Here is a 21,186-nt window from a genome sequence, read left to right as displayed (position 1 = left end):
ATAAATTATTTTTTATCTAAATATTATTTGAAAATATTTAGCTAAAAATATAAATTTTTAAATAAATTTTTGCATCCTCAAAAAGACCCAAGTGATGGCCTCTTCTTTTATCGTTATAACAATAAATAACAACTTTCACGGAGGTCTTAGAAATAGTCCAATTGTTGGGACCTTGGTTGTTGGTGAAAGAAAAATTATGAGAAATCTAAAAGGTTTAGATTTTCTGAGTAATTAATGAAAAATCTTTGAGTCAAAATCATAAACAACAGTTCCACATGTAACTGTATATATTGCATGACCAGGTCCAGTTGGATCAGGGCACATCTCGGAGTATATGCACGGTAGATGCGCAATCGAGAATTAGCGACGTACGAGGGGGATGTGGGGGTTATCCACTGTGGCATCTAGCACGGTCTATTTGAGATTTTTTTTTAATTTTTTTTTAAATTTTTATTTTTTTAAATTTTTTTTAATTTATTTTTTAAATTATCTTTGACGTGAAATCGTCGATTGGATCGGTGATTTCACGAATAGCTTGGTGCAGGCGTGTTCTTTGTTTCTTTTTTTTTTTATTTGAACTAACAGAAGGTGGAGGATTCGTGGATGCACGAGGGTGGCATAGAGAAGTCGCAGTCGTGGCAAGAAGGATGAAGTAGGGTTAGGGGTCGGTGGGGGGTGGTACGAGAAAGTCGCAGAGGGGTGCTTGGGAAGAGGAGGGGCAGCGGAGGTGCAGAGGAGCGACGGAAGTGTGGGGTGGGGAGGTCTGGAGGAGCGGCTAACGTGTGGGGGGATGTGTGGAGGAGAAGGAAAAAACCTCAAAAAAAAAATAAAATAAAATATTAATTTTAAAAAATAATTTAAAAAATTATTATAGTTGATTGTTGAGAAAATTATTATTTAAAAAAAATAAAAATTGATATATTATTATTATTTTTTAAAAATAATATTTTATTATTAATTTAAAAAAAATAACAACATATAAAATAAATATAAATAAATAAATAATTTTTAATAAACAAATAAAACATTTAAAAATGTTTAAAAATAATTTTTTTAATGAAAAAAATAGATTTTTAACCCGTGGTTTTTTATACTTTAGCTAAATAAAAAATTATTCTATCCAAAAATTATTATTTTTTAATATTTTTTATTATTATTATTATTTTCATTCTCCTCCTCCCACACTCCACACGCCGCCCCCCCCCCCCCCCCCCACTCCTATTAGTTCGTGCATCCTAACCCCCACAACATCCTGCTCATTGCATCTCTGACATCGTCCCTCGATTGTCTGCGCCATCTCCTGCATTGCCTCCTTGCCATCCAGCAAATTCGCACCTTACGTCCGCCTCCATCACTGTCCTCACCCATCCCACCGTGAACTCTCCCGTGCTGCTCCCTGACCATTCGCACCGTCCCACTGATCGCCTGCACTATCCCTTGGCCACCTGCATCGCCCCCAGCCCCTCGATGTGGAGAAGAGAAGGAAATTATGGAGTGAGCCGGTGAGCTCAGTGAAATCATCGGCCCAAAAAGCAATTTCACCGGTCTAAATGATGATTTCAGTGAAATCACGGGCGATTTCCACCTCATTCGGTCGGTTGGGCTCAGTGAAATCACCGCTTTTCACGCGTGGATGGCATGCTCGGAAATAAATTTCGGACGGCGGCATTTTTAGAATTATTAAATAAAAAATAATAAAAAAAATCCTGTCCATTTGGATCTGGACCAAGGACTAATCAGACATAAGTACGAGCAACCTGGTTTAGCGGGCCTCCCTCCCTATGTGATGGGCAGTTTGACCGACGTAATTTCTTTGTTTACTAAATTGACCCCGAATCTCCGGCAATCCGATGCCGCCAGAACCATTAAAGGCGACGATGACGATGAAGCTATCTCCTGTTTCGCTGCCTCCCTCACACGTGCTTTTTTTGAACGCGGCGTTCTGATGTGCTTCAAAACCCCCGAGGTACGTTCCTCATCTTAATTCCTGCTCGTTTTCCCTACATTTCTGGAACCATAACCCTTCTACTTCCATCGACTGCCTGGTTCGCACCATCATATCTGTGCTCTCGTCGTCCATCCCTTACAAGATCTTGCGGTTCGAGCAGAGGGGTGGCGTGGAGGTGCTGAGCGTTGGAAGTTCGATCTTCTCCAGAGATTGCTTCGACCTGATTCGAGTCTGCGGTGATGTTGTGGAGATATTGGAGGGTCATGGCGGTACAATTTGTTTAGTGTCTAGAATTAGTCCATCTTCATCCTTATTGGCTTATTCCTTAATTTTTCTTGTTGGACTTTCTCGGATTCTTGATTGGCAGATATATTTGAGGAAGTGGCGATCTTGAGTAGATTCGGACGCCAGAAGAATCGATACTTATAATTACTTTATATTTTGTTTCTTCGTTTCCTAAATAAGAAGATAAATTTATTTGCTTCTTTTGTTTCCTCTTCCTATTTTGTTGCCTCATTCCAAACTCAAAGCGCGGTGCTACATTGTTTTCATTAAGTATCTGTTTGATTTCTTTGTTTCATTTACTTTCCTTTTATTTTTCTGTTTGCATTAGCCAGCAGCCAGCAGCCAGCAGGAGCATTTTTACTGGTTACTCTAACTTAGGAGGGGATTAGATTCATAAGAAAAACTAATCGGGCTTGTGGTTTGGAGGGTGGCAAATACACAATCACTTCAAGCACGAAGAAGGATCACACTCCGATCTTTTAATATGAGATTTGAAGTTTTTGTTTGCTGAAAATTGCAAAAATAATATTTCTCGCTCACCATACCTCTATTTAGTCGCTTTGATGCTGTTTCAGTCTTGCCTGAACCACATATAGCATATATTATATACCCTGCAGTCACTAACAAGTCTTTCTTTTCATCTCTACATTTGCTTTACTTTTTTTTTTAATAAGTTTGTTATATGTAAAATAAAGATTCTTTTGATTGCTGTGATGCTATACTCATTTTTTATGTGGCTTTAATAATTATAAGCACCTTGTTTCTAAGCTTTTGTTTGCTCCCCCCCCCCCCCCCCCACCCAACAAACTCCCCCCTCCCCTCTCCCCCGGTCATTGGTTTTTTTAACTATTGCATGGTTGGTCTTTGAATGTCCCTGATATAGAAGGCTTATTTTTTTTTTTTCCTGTCATTTGTTCCTTATTCTTATTTATGGTTCAGTGACAGTTGACCTTCCAATTATACTTCTAGATTTTACAAGTTTGGGGTTACCAAGAGTGTGCACTAATTAAAATCTTGAAGTTTATTTTAAAATCAAAATATCAAATCGGACATTTCATTTAATCTGTGATATCACAATTTCGGATTTTTCTCTGACCAAAATTTCTTTTTCCAGAAAACCACAGTGCATTCCCAAACTCTAATTTATGCTATTATGTAAGCAGTCATATCATCATATAATTATCAATGCCTTCTCCCTGTCTCTTCATTAGTTTATGAAGAAAATGAAGGAACACTTTGTGATAGAAGAATTGCAATTTAAAGCTGATGTGCTTTTCACCTGAAGAAAGACCTTCCAGTAGTCATGAAATTTCAATGAGGCAAAGTTGTGCTGAAGATATTCACTCTTAAGTGTTTGGCTGTGCACTAGTCAACCAATGAATCGTTTATCAGTTGAGCATCTTTGGATTAATTGACCTTTGTGTCTTATGTCATGTGAATTTATATGACTAAGCTTTGCTGGATGTTGGTATTGGTCGCTTGTTATTAAGAACATAACATACACAGACAGCACACAGATGCGCGCGCGTGCGCACACACAAAGAGAGACAGAGATTATTATTTCAACCTTGTTAACAATCAGACTGATATAAACTTAGAATACTTGAAGGTCATCTTCTCTTACAAAATGGAGTGATGGGGTTCCCGCCATCAAAAGTGATGTAACTCTTGTTTATATCCTGCTTGATGGTTATATGTATCAATTAATTTTTAGAAGAAAAGGTACTCTTGGTCATACCCTGTAAATCTGTTTATAGATGCCATGTAGCTTGGAGTCATGACTGTTTCTTGCTGTCAGTCTGGCTTTCTGATTGGACTTTTTGGGTCAAGTCTTGCCTCCACATGTTCTTCTGTCTTATGGTCTTACCATTTGTGCGATTGTAGTATTTGTTTTTTGTAAAGAAATCTGAGTGACAGTTTTATTCTATACTGCTAGCTGCAGAAATGGATTTGCTGTTGCTGATGTATATTTTCCTTCGATTCTTTGTGGTAGATTACTTCTGTGGTGTCTTGATCCACTAATTTTAAAGCATGACATTTCAGAAATATTACATGAAGCTATTCAAAGACTCTTTCTTTGTTGGTGGAAAGTATTGCATGATCGGACTGCTTGTGTAAGATAATTATATGCTTGGTAACTTCTCCAACTATCTTTATGGATACAAGGGCACTACTGCATATTTGATGTCTTTTGTTGTAAGTTCCATTTTTTTTCAGAAGGCTGGTATTCACATTTCTTGCATTAATGCAGGAAAGAAAACAGTATTGTATTTCATAACAAGATCGTTTCTTTCTCTTTGTTTTGTTTCTGTTTCTTCCCTTAAGAAGTTGACTGTCTATGAGATTTCTTATTCTGTTTGCATTTTGTTCTCAAATGCTTCTTTACTGCTTGCATCTGCACCTTGCATGCATGCCTGCATCCATGAGCTCCACGAGAATCTTTCATTGTTGGGCTTAAGCCCAATGCACCTTGCTGTTGGAGGTTATGTTCTCAACTCTCACCTGGTTTTATATGTGTGAATGAAATTGCACATACATTAGCTTTTAGTTGCTACTATATAGTGTCAAGAAGTTTCTTGACCTTCAGAATGCTCTAATTGCTATTCTTTTTTGCGGAACCTTAAATGCTCATCTTAGTTCTAACTTATGGAATTAGTTTTAGACCCGATTAGATGCTCCTCTGGTCTACTGATATACTTTGTGATTGCAAATCAGTCTATTACTTTTCAGTTATAGACACTTTCAACAGTGATTATTACGAAGATACATTCCACTTTTGTCATAATGGTCTAAATCCTGAAACCAGCATAAGATTACACATTCCATTGTTTAGCCATGTATCTTTTTCCAATTTTAATTTATATGGTTTTTTGGTATTAAATAACTAGGCTTGTTCTTGGTTTGTCTTCCTTTGTATACGTGCAATACTATAAAAGATAACATGCAACAATGGAGGCAGTGAAACAGTATATGTAATATTCTTTTATTTATTTAGACACAATGAGGGCATTATATGCATCTTAACTTATGTTGGCTATCTCTGTTTGGATTCCTGACTGTCTTTATGGTTATGTAGCTCAGAAGGTGCATTAGTGTTGAAAAGGTGGTATACATGTTAGGATTTTCAAACTCCAAAAAGTAGTATTTAAGGATACCACTGTATATATTTGGGATATGCACAATACAGATTTTTAGTTTATTGCAGAACGAACATAATTAATGCAACTGTTTATTAGGCACCATTAACAATAAAAAACAAATGAATCCTAATAAACCTTGTGTCAAAGTCATTTATACATCATAATTCTGCTGAATTTTATGCCCCATCTATTTTCTCGAAGTGTTTTTAATCGAAAAGTAGCGATGAGAGAGAAAAGAGGCATTAGTTTCTTTTATATGGTTTATTTGTTTGTAGGACTCTTCTTTTTAGACTCATGCCTGTTTTGTTAGACCTTGAAAGTTCGATCCGGTCTCTATGATGTTGGTATCCGATGTGTTAGGTGCTAGATTTTGTATTTCTTGCTTAAAAAACTCTAGCATTACTAGAAGCGTGCTTGAGCAGAATGACATGCCATTGACCAATTTGATTTAGTCGGGATTTTGATTGTATGAAGTTCTGCAGCATCCTGCATAGAATTTTTTTGGATGCCTCTAATTAGTTTTCAGAAGTTTTAAGATATGTAAATGTAGTTGCTGAGTATAATAGAGATCTGCTATTTCATCATCTCTGTTGGAAGCACGTAATATGGATGCTGCGGTAACAGAACTAAGAAGTTTATTTGATGGGACCTGCTTTTTGCTCACTCACTCTTGTTTGTTTCTGATTTTTCTTTTTTTAAAATCTTGCTTTATTTAAATTTATCACTGGTGATGACAGTACAATCCTATTACATTTAGTAAGAACTAGAGACTTTAAGTTAATGCCCTGTACATTGCTTACCATTATTATATAGTGTTTAGTGGGTTATTTTAAACAGGGACTTGCCTTCTGTATTAGATCTTCAAATTGGAATAAGCCCATCAATATTAGACATTCTTTCAAGGCCAATATGGTGGGGCATAACAATGGAAATTGGAATAAAATATCCATTTTCTTATGCCTATTTTCCAAGGAGAAATCATGAACTTCTGGCTATGGTAAGGGGACATATTTCATGCAAAAGCTTTCCGGTTCTAGTCCATTATTAAAACCAGAGTTGCTCCCTTGGACAAACATTCAGACCCAACAGCTTCCCACCCCTCGCATTGGATTTTTGGGCATGAAGCATTGGTGGATCTGGTAGATAATAATTCTGCCTGGTATTCACAATCTATCATTGCAGTTGAAGTCTGAGTGCATTTTTGTTGGTTGTTAAGCAAACTGACTACCCTGAGACGTTTTAATTTGTCCTGCTGCAGGACAATGTTGATAGACTTTCCTGCCTGGTTCTATTTTGTAACTGCCTTAATCTTCCATGAAAAGGATTCCTGACACTATATATCTAAGGTGATATGTGGTGGAGCAGAAACCAAGACTGTAAACAATGAGGAAATACATCAGGCTGCTACTCTATGCTTTTCATGGATTTTGTGCCCAATTAATGAAGCCCAGTGTGTCATGCATTTTGACCAGACACATGAATTCTCAACGTCTGGGACCATGAAATATAAAGAAAATTGTCGCTATGAACAATGATCATGCTCAGATATCCATTACAAAAGTACGCTTACTCGCAGTAAGAAGCTCAGAATACCCAAGTCCAATGATTGTGACAAGCTGCATATGTCTGTGGAAGAAGACAGGGCATCCACAATTGGAGTATGGCTGAAAAATTTGGATGGTTATTGTGTTAACTTTTCCACTAGAACAACCAATGGCCACATGTCAACTCAAGCAAAATCAAGAGAGAGTGCTAGCATGTATGCTAATTTTACTATTTCTAAAAACTTCTCTGGGCATATTTATTACGAATCCTAGTTATATGGATGAAAAAATGTTGTGAACTTCTGCTTCACTATGCTGCCACAGGTGAAATATTACATTTGCAAGAGATGCAGCGGAAAGCCAATGACTGTGTTGGTCATGGTGAGTTCACTTTCTGATCCCCAGGTGATGCAAGGAAATGGGCTTTGAAGGGGGCCTGTGTCAGATTTAATCACTAGATTTAATGGAAGATATGTCGGTGATGTTGTTTGACTGTGAAGATACTAAGGTTGATTTTTTTATTTTCACACCGGATGAAAGGCCAAGCCAGTAGGTTTTTTTTTTTTTTAGGTACAAACGGACGGTCATGCCACTCAATAATAAAAAGTACAAGCTTAAAACCCCCAACTTCTACAATTAAAGGAAGTTAATCACTCGCTAACAGAGAATTATATTCCTAATCCATATAAAACTATAAAAGACCTTGGGGTCGCATTAAGTTTCATGTTTTCAATAATAATCATCTCTGAAGCGAAGCACAGAAGCGATGCTATGTATGTACATTTGCGGCTCTGCTGCACTCAAGCATTCACTTCCTAAGGTTATTGATTTTCCTCCTCAACCAACGACTTTTCCTATCAAAGGTCGGTTGTCTAGTATTTTGAATCCGAATATCTTGGCCGTCCATCATGTGCTTTTTTTTTTTTTTTTTTTTTCTGGTAGAAATTTATCATGTGCACCTCCGAGGAGGAGATATTTTATTAAGAAAAAGAGCCGGTAAATGGAGCAAAGTATTCCTTATTTGTTGCATTGTGGATGGTTGGTTTTTAATAAAAACATGCTCGGTTGAGGTTTTGGACTGCCAGGTGAAAATAAATAATTTTTATTTTAGATGTTTGGTTGAAGAGAATTTTATTTTTAATTTTTTATTTAAATTTTGAAGAGAATGGAAACAATTCGATTATCCACAATCAAATTTTTAATTTTTTTTGGGATTCAAAATTAATTTTAATTTTAGTTACAAACCAAACATATCGAAAAATATGATCATTTTAATTTATTTTAATTTTTATTTTAGTTGTAAATCAAATATCTTAAAGATGAATTTGATTGAAGGGAATTGGACTTTGGAACAGGAAAGAAAAATAAATCACTCCAGTTTTAACTATTTAGTTGAGAAGGGTTTTTTTTTTTTCAATTTTTATTTAAAAAATAAAAATATTTAGATTTTCAAAATACAATCTTTATTTTATTTTATTTTTTTCAGTATCAATTTTTTTGTCAATTCTAATTACGAATTAAATATATCAAAATATATAGTCATAACAATTTTCATCCTAACCTATCCCAATTCTGATTGCAAATCAGATATGTTCTAACATGGTTGGATACTACAGGTATAACCACATAAGGAATCAGAGGGATCGGGCTTTCGGATGAAAGAATAATCGATCTTTTTTCGGTACTTCGATCGTTCGATCGCATCCGACACAGAGTTCAAAGTGATCTGAATCTTTTGAGTCGTCCGCCTGCATAGATCTCAAACCACTACGACACAATCCAACGGTCAATTCCTGTGAAGAAAGTTGGATCCTTCTTTCGCGCGAAAGATGCAACCCCTGTCCATCCTATAAGTTCTAGACTGGACTCCTATCAAAACCCTTTCGCTTTCCCTACCACAAACAACCCGAGAATAAAAGAAATAATTCCTCCTCTTTCCCGTCGCATCCCTTGAGAAGCCCCCTCCGCTTGTCTCTCTCTCACCAGAGAAGAATCGACTTTGCACGCTCTGTATCTCTCTCTCCCCCGCCCCCTCTCCCCGCTCCCAGTTCGAATCACTTCCTCTTTTCCCCGGCTCGAGGGTCGACTGATCTCTGGAGAACTACAGGTAATCAGATTCCGGAATCTCTATTTTTCGATCATTTCTTTTTGGTTTATTGAGCTGTGATTTAAAAGGCGATTAGGGTTTGAAGTAATCGAAAGATCCCAGCTTGCGTCCGATTTTTGATCTCTTTGGGTTTTCTTGTTCACTCTAGTCTCTCTTAGCTAATTGATGATTTCGAATCTGATTTCTGTTCTCTTATTAGGGTTCGTTCTGATCTCATTGTTCGTGATTCGGTTGATTTCTTTTTGATTTTGTTTGTGGATCTCCGGAAGATTTTGTCGATTTATCGTGAACTTTATGCTTCTTGTTTTTATTTCGATGAGGTAACATTGATGTGTCATGGATTGACTGCCGATTTGATATCTAATGTGTATTACGCGTTTTACATTAGATCGTAAGGTTTAAGGGTGTGTAAACTGGCGATTTGACCCAGAGAAAAGGCTGTGGAAGTGGAAAGAACTTGTAGTTTTTTCTTCTTTTATTAAATTGGAGGAAGGGCGAGGGGAAGGAAATGCTTAATTTTGAAAGCTAATACTGTGGCTACCGAAAGTCGGATAATATAAACTACTTTTTTCTGATTGATTCTAAAAGATAGGGAAGTAAGTTATGAAGTTCCTGATTAGGGAAATTTAATCTTGTGAGGCTTGGTGAGCTGGTGCGCGGGCTAGTGAATTTTTTTCATCTCTTCCATGCCACATATAAGTTGGTTTTATTTTATGGGTTTCTATTGAAGGAAGAATGATAAGTATTTTCTTTAATTGGTTCATCTGTTGGGTTCGGCTTTTTGGTGCTATGTAATGTTTTTTCTTTTGTCATATTGTCAATGCTTGGAAGAGGGTGTACCTATTAAATGCTGAATTAGTTGTGGGCATAACCCCGTCCTTCTATCCTACTTTCAATCTAATGCTGAAAGGACTAGTCATAAGGAAGTCTGCTTTAGTTAACTGATATGATTTTTCTATTAGGGAAAAGTTATCGAAGTTAGCCTTTTGTGTCATTATGACTACAAGTAGATTATAGTGGCTGGAATTTAGTTTTCAGTTATAAAATTTATGTAGATCATGATATTCTGCTGACTGTTAGTGACTTTTTTCCTCAAAAATAATTTACATATGCTTGCTTTGAAAGGTTTATATTTTTTTTGATGGTATTAAAAATTCATGTTTATTAGATTTGTTTTCTTAATACAAGTAAAGAGTTTGGAAGATATTCTTGTTTCTCATTTGCCTTATTTTAAGATCGGATTCGTTTGAGTGACTACTGAATCACACCGGACAGTTTGGAGGTATACTATTATCAATCTGGAAGGGTATAGGTATCGACATTGGAGCTGGGTACACTCTTAAACCAATTATGGTTCTATCTGTCGTGCTGACTTCAGCAATGTTCTATTTGTCAGCATGGGGGCGAATCATACCATACGTTACTAAGGCACCACCAATATGGGGCCTAGCATCAAGACATAGAACATGAGGCTGATAAAATAGGACTTCACATATTACATTCATGTACGTACATTCTCCCTTGCCAATAAAGCCAGGAAACTCACTTGCCAATAAAGCCTGGGAAATTATAAATAGAACACCAGGATGAATTAGCCAGCAGCAATCTGATTGAGCCTTTTGATTCAGGGTTAATTTCTTTTATCTAATTTTTGCAACATAAGGATCTCTATATTTAGGTTTTGTCACATTCTTTTTATTAAAAAAAAAAAGGTAATGCCTTATTTTTGTGGAAAACTAGTTTTTTTTTTTCTTTTTCTTTTTTTTTGTTGGAGTAGTAACCATCTTGCAGTTATGTTTTGGTTTGTAAGTGCAAACTGTCTGCAACTACATAGTTTAAGAACTGTTCATTTTAAAAGATTTTACGTGTATGATATATGCACTGTTCATTTATGTAGATAATGTTTGATGGTAATACTTGCATTGTTTATAAAAAAAGCATGAGTTTAATGATTGTTCTTAGTTTAGATTTCTTGTTTTAATTGTGGGTGATTTTGTTTTGTTCTAACTGATTTTGCTATGCCTTTTTCTTTTGATGCTTTAAGTCACTCTTTTAGTTTTCCACTTTTGAAGAAAAGTCTGAGTCTTAATTTTAGGATGATTGCAAGGAAATAAAGAACTACCTCATTTTTCATTTTCTTCCAAAAAAGGCTCTCTCTTTTTTTTTTTAATAAAAAAAAATAAAGATCCACCCTGTTACTTTTGATGCTTGCTAAATGTCTTTGTTATTATACTAGTTAGTCCAAGTTAAGTGGATCCAAGTTGCATTTTTCTTTTTTTGTTGGTGCATTACTTTGAAAGTCTATAGGAGAGGAAATTTACGTCAGCTAAAGAAATTTAAAATCTATTGTAAGAAGCCTTTTAAGTTTTTACATTATGAATTCATTGTATCTCTGTCACACAGGGCACATTATAGTTTTATTTGCCTCCTAGTTTATTCTGGTTGAAAAATGGGAGAGATCTGCCTTCTGATAATCTGATTTCATTGTCATCCTTGAATTGCAATCTGGCTCATGTTTTGGACATAACCTTTTTTCCTTCTGCTTTCTTCTTCTTGCATCTAAACATGAGATCCATCCAGATATAGTGAGGGCCTGGAAACTTTTTCCTTCTTTTTCTTCTTTTTACATATAAAAACATGATATCCATCCAGACATGGCGGGGAAATATGGATTCTGGGGATTGACTATCACTGAATGAAATGCCCTCAAACGAGTCTGGTTTCTCAGAAAATGATAACCAAGATTCTTCTCTGTTCTGCTTGGCTTCACGTTTTTTCAAGGTAAGTAGGGATAGGGGTGACAACTGATTTCATTTTCTGAATGATGAGACACTACATTCCAGAATATGAAGCTTGCCCTCAAGAAGAGTTATAAGTTGCTAAAATTTTAGTGACTTCTGGTGGTTTTCATTTGGAGGATGTTCAGACCTTTTGGGACCTCACATGCATAACCAACAAATTATATGCTTGATTTATGGTTTTTCTTAGATAAAGAATGAGATTGTGGAACTTCATTATTGATGTTTCTCATTTTTCTTTTGCATCACATATTATGGTCCATGTGCTTTGTGTATAGAAAGGAATATCAAATAACGGTGCATCTAATGGTTCTTTGCACAAGATTGGAATCAACGTTATGTAGCTGGCAAGATTTAATAACTGGGAGCTGCAAAGTTACTTCATTGATGACTTTGCCTTGCCTTCCTAATTTATTAATATTCAACCCATCGAAATATCATTTTCATGTTTCTAGGATTTATAAGTAAAGTAGATTTTATTATCTCTAGAACACCAGATTTTCATGGTTTATGCTGGATTTGCTGTGATATGTTCTAACTTGTTGTGTTCCTTTCAGAGTATTTGGAGTGTACTTAGTATTCAATAGGTTTAACACATTTCTATGCATATAACTTAATTAATTCATTTGACATATATCATGCTTTTAGGTGGTAAGCTTGTTCGTTGAAGTTTTTCAATGTCACCAACTTGAATGCCTTATAATTTTGTTATTAGTGATCCAATATCAACAAGATTTTATATGCTATGTTCACTGCCATTGTGAGTATTACAACCTCTTCCAATTTGTTTAATAATAATTGTTTTAGTTAGACCAAGATCAGTGTAAACATGTTTGTTGCTGAATATCTTGGTCATCATTATTTAAAGAAGGTTCATTTAAGATTCACCTTGCTGCATGTGTCTTGAGGTAAGACCCTTGAAAAGTGCCTTCAGTCCCCTGGGTTAATTGATGTCAATCCACATGCATCAAATAGAGAAGTTCATTTGAGGTGAACATTATGTGCTTAAAGCCTTACAAAGGAGGCATATGTATTAGGTCTTGTTTAATAACACTACTAGTTAATATGGCAGCATGCATCTAGTTTATGATGCATATGTTATTGTATATCCAATCATTTCATAACTTAAATTACTGGTTGATTTGTTGTCATGTTGTCAAGGCTTTTTTAGTTATAAAGAGTCACAGAAGGTTGACCTATCCACTCTATAGAATATCTAAATTTGTTTGACGTTTATAATTTATAAATCTTGACTCGTAGCTTTTTGCAAGCCTTCAGACTCGACTGTGTTCTCCAGATGGCTTGCTTCTAACTTCCTCATTTCCCTTATTGTGCATTTACTTTGTTGGCTTTTTTCTGGGAGCCATTTGACAGCGGTTGCCATCTTTTTTGTTTTAAAACTTCAAACTTGATTATGTGGTATGTTTATTGTCCGTATGTTCTATGATACATGATTGTCTTATGTAGCCTTAGAGGTTATTTACTTATATCTGAAGATGAGATGTCAGGTTATCAAATAATATAAAATTAAGATTAAAGACTTTTTGTAGTACAATAATATCTTACAACATTTATGATGACTTTTTTCGTTCTTCCTTACATTTTTGTCACTATATCATGCCTTTCTCGTAGCAGACATGGCAGGAGTGGCACCGGAAGGATCTCAATTCGATGCTCGCCAATATGATTCCAAGATGAATGAGCTGTATTGTCTTTTGCCTTTTCCCTTATATTTTGTCTTTAGGATAATTGTCAGTTCATGGAATTTTATGCAAGTTATCAAGATTTCTTATGTTCAAATTTGCTTGTTGCAAATTGTAGGCTTACGCAAGATGGCCAAGAATTTTTTACCACATATGATGAGGTCTATGACAGTTTTGATTCCATGGGTCTTCAAGAAAATCTTTTGAGAGGCATTTATGCATATGGTAGAACAACCTATTCCCCTCTTCTCATGTTAATGATGTGCCTTATGAAAAATAGTTTGTGGATGACACCTTTCTTGATTATTTGTGTAGGTTTTGAGAAGCCATCTGCAATTCAGCAAAGAGGAATTGTTCCTTTCTGCAAGGGACTTGATGTTATTCAGCAGGCACAATCAGGGACAGGGAAAACTGCAACTTTTTGTTCTGGAATTCTGCAGCAGCTTGACTATGGATTGGTTGAATGCCAGGCCTTGGTTCTTGCACCAACTAGAGAATTAGCACAGCAAATTGAGAAGGTTATGCGAGCGCTTGGTGACTATCTTGGTGTGAAAGTTCATGCTTGTGTAGGTGGAACTAGTGTTCGTGAGGATCAACGTATTCTTTCAAGCGGGGTTCATGTTGTTGTGGGTACACCAGGTCGTGTATTTGACATGTTACGGAGGCAGTCTCTCCGCCCTGACTATATTAGGATGTTTGTGTTGGATGAAGCAGATGAAATGCTTTCACGTGGTTTCAAGGATCAGGTTCCTTTTTGCCCATTTCCTTTTAGTTGCAAAATACTGATACTCATTTTGTTTTGTCCACTCAAGAATGATCTACAGAGACAAAATAAGTATATTTCATTGCAGATGTCAATATTTTAATTTTACTAGTATGTTAACCATCACATGACTTGGCTAAAGTTCTATTTCAACATTAATAACCTTTAAAGTTATCGTTTCATGCACCAGACTTGAAGCATTTTTTTGTGAATGCATAAGGCTTGAAGGTTTTTATTTTTTAACTTCTCATGTATTGCGAAGTGCCAGGATCCAGCATGCAAGGCCTGCTGGACTCTGAGGCCTCCGGTAACTTGTGAGGTGGAACTTACATGTTTGTCGTAAAAAAATTTATTTAGGGCACTACACTAGTGAGAGGATTGAAGGATTTTCATGTGGAAGGCTTCTTGCCCACCTGCAGAGCCTCCAAAAAAAGCAGGAAATTCAACCTAATAAATTCATTACACTACATGAATGGCACATGTGGAACATTATTTTATCATTTTTTCCTGAAATTGCACATATTTATAAATTAGTAGGTTTCACCTTCCAAGTTTATTTTACTAAGTTATATTTATGTGGTACTGGTACATTTTAGTTTTTCTCCTTTCCTGAATAGAAAAATAACCTACAGATTTACTGTGCACTATTTGTCATGGTTGATGTATGGTGCTATGCTAGTTGTCGATAATAGTAGCAAAACTTGGGTTTTATGCTAGTTGTTGATAATAGTAGCAAAGCTTGGGTTTTTCTCTGCAATCTATAGTGTCACAGTACCTTGTAACTGGGGAGAAAGGAATGAAGATGATTCTTCCCCACTTGTTTTTCTGAATGTCAGAGTTGTGATGAATTCATAATGGTGATTTTTTTCACAGAAAATGCATGTATTGATGCTTTGATGCATGTTTGGTGCTAGTTACTTGAGAAAAAAACATAGATGAACCATGCAATTCATGCAATCGTATTATTTTATAAGTATGAAGGATGGGCTACTGTTTGTAATATAGGGCTCAGGACTTGAACATTTCTGAGCATGCAGGTGTGTATAATGAGTTGTAGGGTCAACTTTGCAGTGATTTACAAAATCGTGAAATTTTGAATTGCTGGAGCATTTTTTTAAAGACTGGAAGGTATGTGGACTAATCAACCTTACAGATTACCTTGTCATTGATATATAACCAGAGATGTTTGTATCCATGATTTTTGTGATATGGCTATTGAGGCTTCATAAGCTTTACATAATCAACAGTTGAATTTTGATCGTACTACTATTATTTGGTGATATTCATGTTGCATCCCTGTTGTTGACTAAGATTCTAAACGTCTGTGGACTTGGTCATTTTTTGTATGTTGTCCGTGAATATATAGAGAACCTTGTTAGCTGTTCATGGTCCATTTAGTTACTAATTGATTTTTGGTAGTTCTGAGAGGAAAAATCGGATTTTGTGTATACTTAGCTGCTACATTGTCTGTTGCATCTGTCCTGATTACATTTGACATCCATGCCTTACTCAGGAATCTGCATTAGAACGAAATAGAGTTCTTGTACATGGTTTTGAAATGCAATTTCTTGCTGCTACTTTCCTTCAATCTACTTACTAAGATTGGAGCTTTTCCACTCATGTTTTATTAAATTATCGTCCTCAGATATACGACATCTTCCAGCTTCTTCCTTCAAAAATTCAGGTTGGGGTATTCTCTGCCACAATGCCCCCAGAAGCTCTTGAGATTACTCGCAAGTTTATGAACAGACCTGTTAGGATCCTTGTAAAGCGAGATGAGCTTACCTTGGAGGGTATTAAGCAGTTCTATGTCAATGTTGAGAAGGAAGAATGGAAGCTCGAGACCCTTTGTGACCTCTATGAGACCTTGGCCATTACTCAGAGTGTGATCTTCGTTAACACCCGTCGCAAGGTGGACTGGCTTACCGACAAGATGAGGAGCAGGGATCACACAGTCTCAGCTACCCATGGTGACATGGATCAGAACACCAGGGATATTATCATGCGAGAGTTTCGGTCTGGTTCTTCTCGTGTACTTATCACCACCGATCTCCTTGCTCGTGGTATTGATGTCCAGCAGGTGTCACTCGTCATAAATTATGATCTGCCAACCCAACCAGAGAACTACCTCCATCGTATTGGACGAAGTGGACGTTTTGGAAGGAAGGGTGTTGCAATAAATTTTGTCACCCGTGATGATGAAAGAATGCTGTTTGACATTCAGAGGTTCTACAATGTGGTGATCGAGGAGCTGCCATCCAATGTTGCTGACCTCCTCTGATGAGTTTTTCTTATCAACTTGATATTTAGTCTATATGTCTTGTTAGGTGTATTAATAATCTTGTCGAAGTTGCTTCTATTTTTAGTGGTATGATTACCAAAGACCTTTGAGTGGTGTCAGGTTCATTTGCAATGATGGTGACTAAAAGCTAATAATCGTTTGCCCCATCTTTGCAAATTTTGTAGCAGCTTAGGTTGCATTTTATGTCTTGGTGACCTTGAAGGAGGGACTTTGGATCTGCTTGTGTTGTTGAAGCTTGGTTTGATTGTTTTCTAAATTTTATGGCGGGAAGGTTTTTATGATTACATGATATTTTGTGTTGATGCTTCATCTGGATATTGGTTCAGGGCTTTTCAGTAGGCTCTCCTGAAGTTTTTTTCTGCACTTGATGTGGTATTACTGGTGTTGTAGAATTGTGAACATCCTTGTACTCATTTTTGGCCTTTTACATATTCTGGATGGACAGGTTTCTCTGATGAGGATTGATTTAGAAATTGTGTTGCTAGTTGATTATTTAGGTGCAGGTCTCTCCAGTCTCCTCTTCAGGTAACTTGAAGCCCAAATTCTTTTGGTTCAAGTGGTCTCCGGGATTGTTCTTAAGACGGAGATGTTTAATTGATGAAGATGGAGAATTGGCTAGCCTATGATGGGTGGCATTGAATGTGCTTTTGCTTATTCACCAGGGCTTGGGATCCACTGCTGTGTTTCCATTTATTTTGGTCAATATAGTAATCGCTGGTGGATGCCGAGGGAATTTATCAAGGTGATTGCCGTGTGTTCGATTCCATTAATTATTTAATTACAGTTTTTTTTATCCCTACCTGAAATTTCTTCCTTTCGGTGAACAATCTATTTGCGCGTCGCTGTCACAGCTGTTTTTTTAAATTGAGAATAATAGATGATTAGGGGATTAAAGTCATTAACATTAGAAAATAAAACCATAATAATTTTAGATGATTATAGATTAGAGTTATTAATATTAGAAAAGAAAATCATTAATAATTTAAAACAACCTTTTTATTAATATTTTTTTATTGATTTATTATTTTTGTTATTTTTGTGACAGGTCAATCTTCAGGTGGATGTGATATTATTTGTGATAGTGAGGACGTGGTGATTTTTCAGTAGAAGTCTAGAACAAAATACAGTGAAATCCCCCCAGCCGTACCAGAGAAACATTTTACCTCCAAAATTGGAAAATTATTAATTAGTTCATTGAAATTATTTTTTGTGCTGGGGAAGGTTTGCTTCGGGCTTGGGGAAACCTTCGTCCTCATGGACCTTGTAATTATTCTCCACGGTCACTTTCTGCTTGCCTCCACCGATCGATTGGGCCCCCTCTGCAGCAGCAGCAGCAGCGTTAAAGCTCTCAAATTTTGTGCGGCTGCGGCTGCTTTCTTTCATTTGGCCCTAGCGAATAGCCTCTCATTGCCTCTCTCGCTCCTCTGACCCAAGCCGCCTTCTCAGCTAACGCCAGCAAGCCCAGGTCCCGGCACCAGTGCCGTCTTCGGCCATTTAGTTCTCTGGAGGTGGAGAGGGCGTGGATCGCTTTCGGGGCATGCTCCGTCGCTTCCGGATTTGATGCGTCACTCGTTAACCATCTACTTGCCAGCTGAAACGTCGTCTTCAAGGACTGGTTGGCTGTGTCGTCGTCCTTGTGACACAACATCCTCCGTAATGTTGTACTGGGGTTGGTCCGGTTCCACCTCCCGGTCGTCGGGGCATCAGCAATCTTGGGCAACAATGCTGAAATCCTCCTATCAGCTGTTCTATTGGCAGACTCATCAGCCCACCATTCCCTCCACCTATGCCTCCCAGTCAACGACCTCCTCCACCACCAGTATCAGCGGTCGGACCGTATGAAGGCCCGCTCGCTCCGGCAGCGAGCAGCACCATAAGGATACCTCAAGTGCAGCTCTCATCACTTCCTTCACTGCAACACCCTATGCTCAATCGATGAGGGTGAGCTGGCAAGGTCGAAGTGGTTGGAGAGGGCGAGGTGGCGGTTGTTGTAGGCAACGCGGATGCGGGGGATGGCCCTGGTGTCGAGCGAGAGGAGGTGGGCGAGGATAAAGTGGAGGATATAGCGGGGGATGGGCCTGGCGCCCCCCACGGCTGCGGACAGCTTTGGCTGGTGGCCTTCGGCATTCAGGCTCGATGTCTTTCTCCATCGCCTGATCACCGTGGAATCCTCGCTTTATCTCGTTAGCGGGCGGAGCGTGCGAACATCGGTTTGCTTGGTCCCTGGTAGCAGCAGCAGTGGATACAAGAGATAAAACTTACTTTGAGGGCTAATTTTTATTTCATTCTTAATAGCCAAAGATGATTTAGCACAATCACTGGGATTTTCTGTTAAGATTATGAGCTATAATTATCTTTTATATTTGATTTGATTTAGCATAATCAGTGAGATTTTCTATTAAGATTATGCTGTTTCTCTCGATTGGCCGGTTCGCCAACTTATGTTAAAAATACGTTCTTACATAGACATTTGAACGAAGAAGTGTATATGGAGCAATCATTAGATTTTATTAATTTTTCTTGATCGGAGTTCGTCTGTCATCTATGACAATCACTTTATGATCTCAAACGAGTACTCCGAGTCTAGTTTCAACATCTCAATCCCTTTTTTCAACAGTTTGGTTTTACTGGCTCACTTGCTGATTCTTCTTTATGTATATTTCGGAGATTTAGCTATACGATCTTTTTATTTATATATGTCGATGACATTATTTTTCCTAATACATTCGGTGCACCTTTTACACTTTTGCTGGATGCTTTAAATCGAAAATTTGTTATAAAGGACTTGGGTCTGTTTCACTTTTTTCTTGGCATAGAAGTCAACTTTAGCTTTACAGGCCTTCATCTTACTCAATCTAAATACATCCACGATATTCTCACTCAATGCTCTATGCTTGATTGCAAATTACTTAGCACTCCAATCTCCTTGGACTCTCGCCTTACTGCTTATGATGGAAATATTTTTGAGAATCCTTCTCTCTACCGTAGTATGGTTGGTAGTCTGCAGTATCTCACACTCACGAGATCTAACATCATATTTACCATCAATCAAATCTGCAAATTCATGCATCATCTTACTATTTCTCACTGGATAGCTGTAAAACAAATTCTCCATTATTTGAAAGGCACTATTTCTCATGGCCACTATCTTCAACAAGGTTCTATATTTTCACTATATTGTTTCTCGAATGCAGATTGGGCTGATAATTCTGATGATCGACGTTCTGTGAGCAAATTTGCCATCTTTTTAGGGCCTAATTTAATCTTTTGGAGTTCCAAAAAGCAACGCACTGTTGCTCGATCCAGCATAAAATATGAATATAAAAGTCTAACCAATGCTACTGCTAAGATTATTTGGATAAAATCATTTCTTTGAGAATTATACTTTCTATTATGGAAACCTCACATTTTATGGTGTGACCATCTCTTTATCATTTATCTTACAATGAATCTAGTATTCTATACTCGCACGAAGCATATTGAAATTATTACCACTTTGTTTGAGAGCGTGTTTTTCAGAAATAGTTAACCTTCGCTTCATAAATTCTGACGATCAATTTGCAGATAAATTAACTAAAGGCCTTACCTCCTCTTGTTTTGTGCATCTTCAGTCCAAGCTCAATGTGACTACCTCTCCATCGCGCTTGCAAGGGGGTAATAGTCAAAAATGATTTAGTACAATCAGTGAAATTTTTTGTTAAGATTATGAGCTATAATTATCTTTTGTATTTGATTTAATTTAGCATAATCAATAAAATTTTTTATTAAGATTATGAGCTATAATTACTTTTTGTATTTGATTCTGTCGTATTCTTTGTAACCATATTTGCACCGATACATTATTTTTTAAATGAAACAGTCTTACCAAGATAGGTCGTGGTGAGAATTACAGACCAATATCCTTTCAATTCTTAACCAGTTTGCCAGGAGTCGGCAAGTTTTTACCAGGCGCAGCAATGAAGGAAAAATAAATCCTGAAAGATTCATTCCTGGCTCCAACTAGAATCTCAAAGAACTCGTTCATTGCCACCTTGGCTAGCTTCATCAGATCCCCAGCAGATTGGGCATTAGTCTCGCTTTGGGATCTTGGGCGAGCTCTGTGGTGACGGTGACATGGTGGCTCCAGCAGAGGGCGGCGAGGAGGGCAAGGAGAGCAACATGGTCACCGCAGAAGGGTTGATGGACAACAGTAGCGCCAGCACCATCATGGGATCAGTGCTAGGTGGTGGAGGAGGAGGAACGGGAGAGAAGTTGTTGGTGATTGCAAGGGTCTTGGTGTGGTAAAGGATGGGGCCTCAAAGCAACGAGAACTGCTAGTGAGGGAGGCGGAGGTGGAGAAAGGTTGGTTCTAATCAGACAGGGATGGTCATTTCAGAAAATGTATTCCAAGAATAGCAAGGCTATTAAATTATCATATGACAATCATGTGATAACTAATATTCAATACTTTCTAATATAGATGGACAATTGGATAACGTATATACAAAATGATAAGTTAGATGGATTAATTGAAAATTTTTAAATTTTATTAGGATCGAAGTGGTCTCGAGTAAAATAAAAGGCTCTCACTGTATTTTTCTTTTTTTAATATATTAG

At 37.2% G+C, this 21,186-nt stretch overlaps 1 protein-coding gene and 1 pseudogene across 1 annotated transcript; both read left to right on the top strand.

Moving 5' to 3' along the window:
* Positions 1-1,686: 1,686 nt before the first annotated feature.
* LOC140856346 (uncharacterized) lies at positions 1,687-12,166 on the top strand (annotated as a pseudogene).
* LOC105040432 (eukaryotic initiation factor 4A-8) lies at positions 8,799-16,874 on the top strand. The gene is made up of 5 exons (XM_010916947.4): positions 8,799-9,024; positions 13,458-13,527; positions 13,644-13,750; positions 13,841-14,271; positions 15,934-16,874. Exons 2-5 carry the CDS (start codon positions 13,460-13,462, stop codon positions 16,567-16,569), a joined length of 1,242 nt encoding a protein of 413 aa, XP_010915249.1. The 5' UTR covers positions 8,799-9,024; positions 13,458-13,459; the 3' UTR covers positions 16,570-16,874.
* The last annotated feature ends 4,312 nt before the right edge of the window (positions 16,875-21,186 follow it).

The sequence above is a fragment of the Elaeis guineensis genome, chromosome 3, assembly GCF_000442705.2.
Source record: "Elaeis guineensis isolate ETL-2024a chromosome 3, EG11, whole genome shotgun sequence".
NCBI lineage: Eukaryota > Viridiplantae > Streptophyta > Magnoliopsida > Arecales > Arecaceae > Elaeis > Elaeis guineensis.
This window is presented reverse-complemented; position numbering and strand designations above follow the sequence as displayed.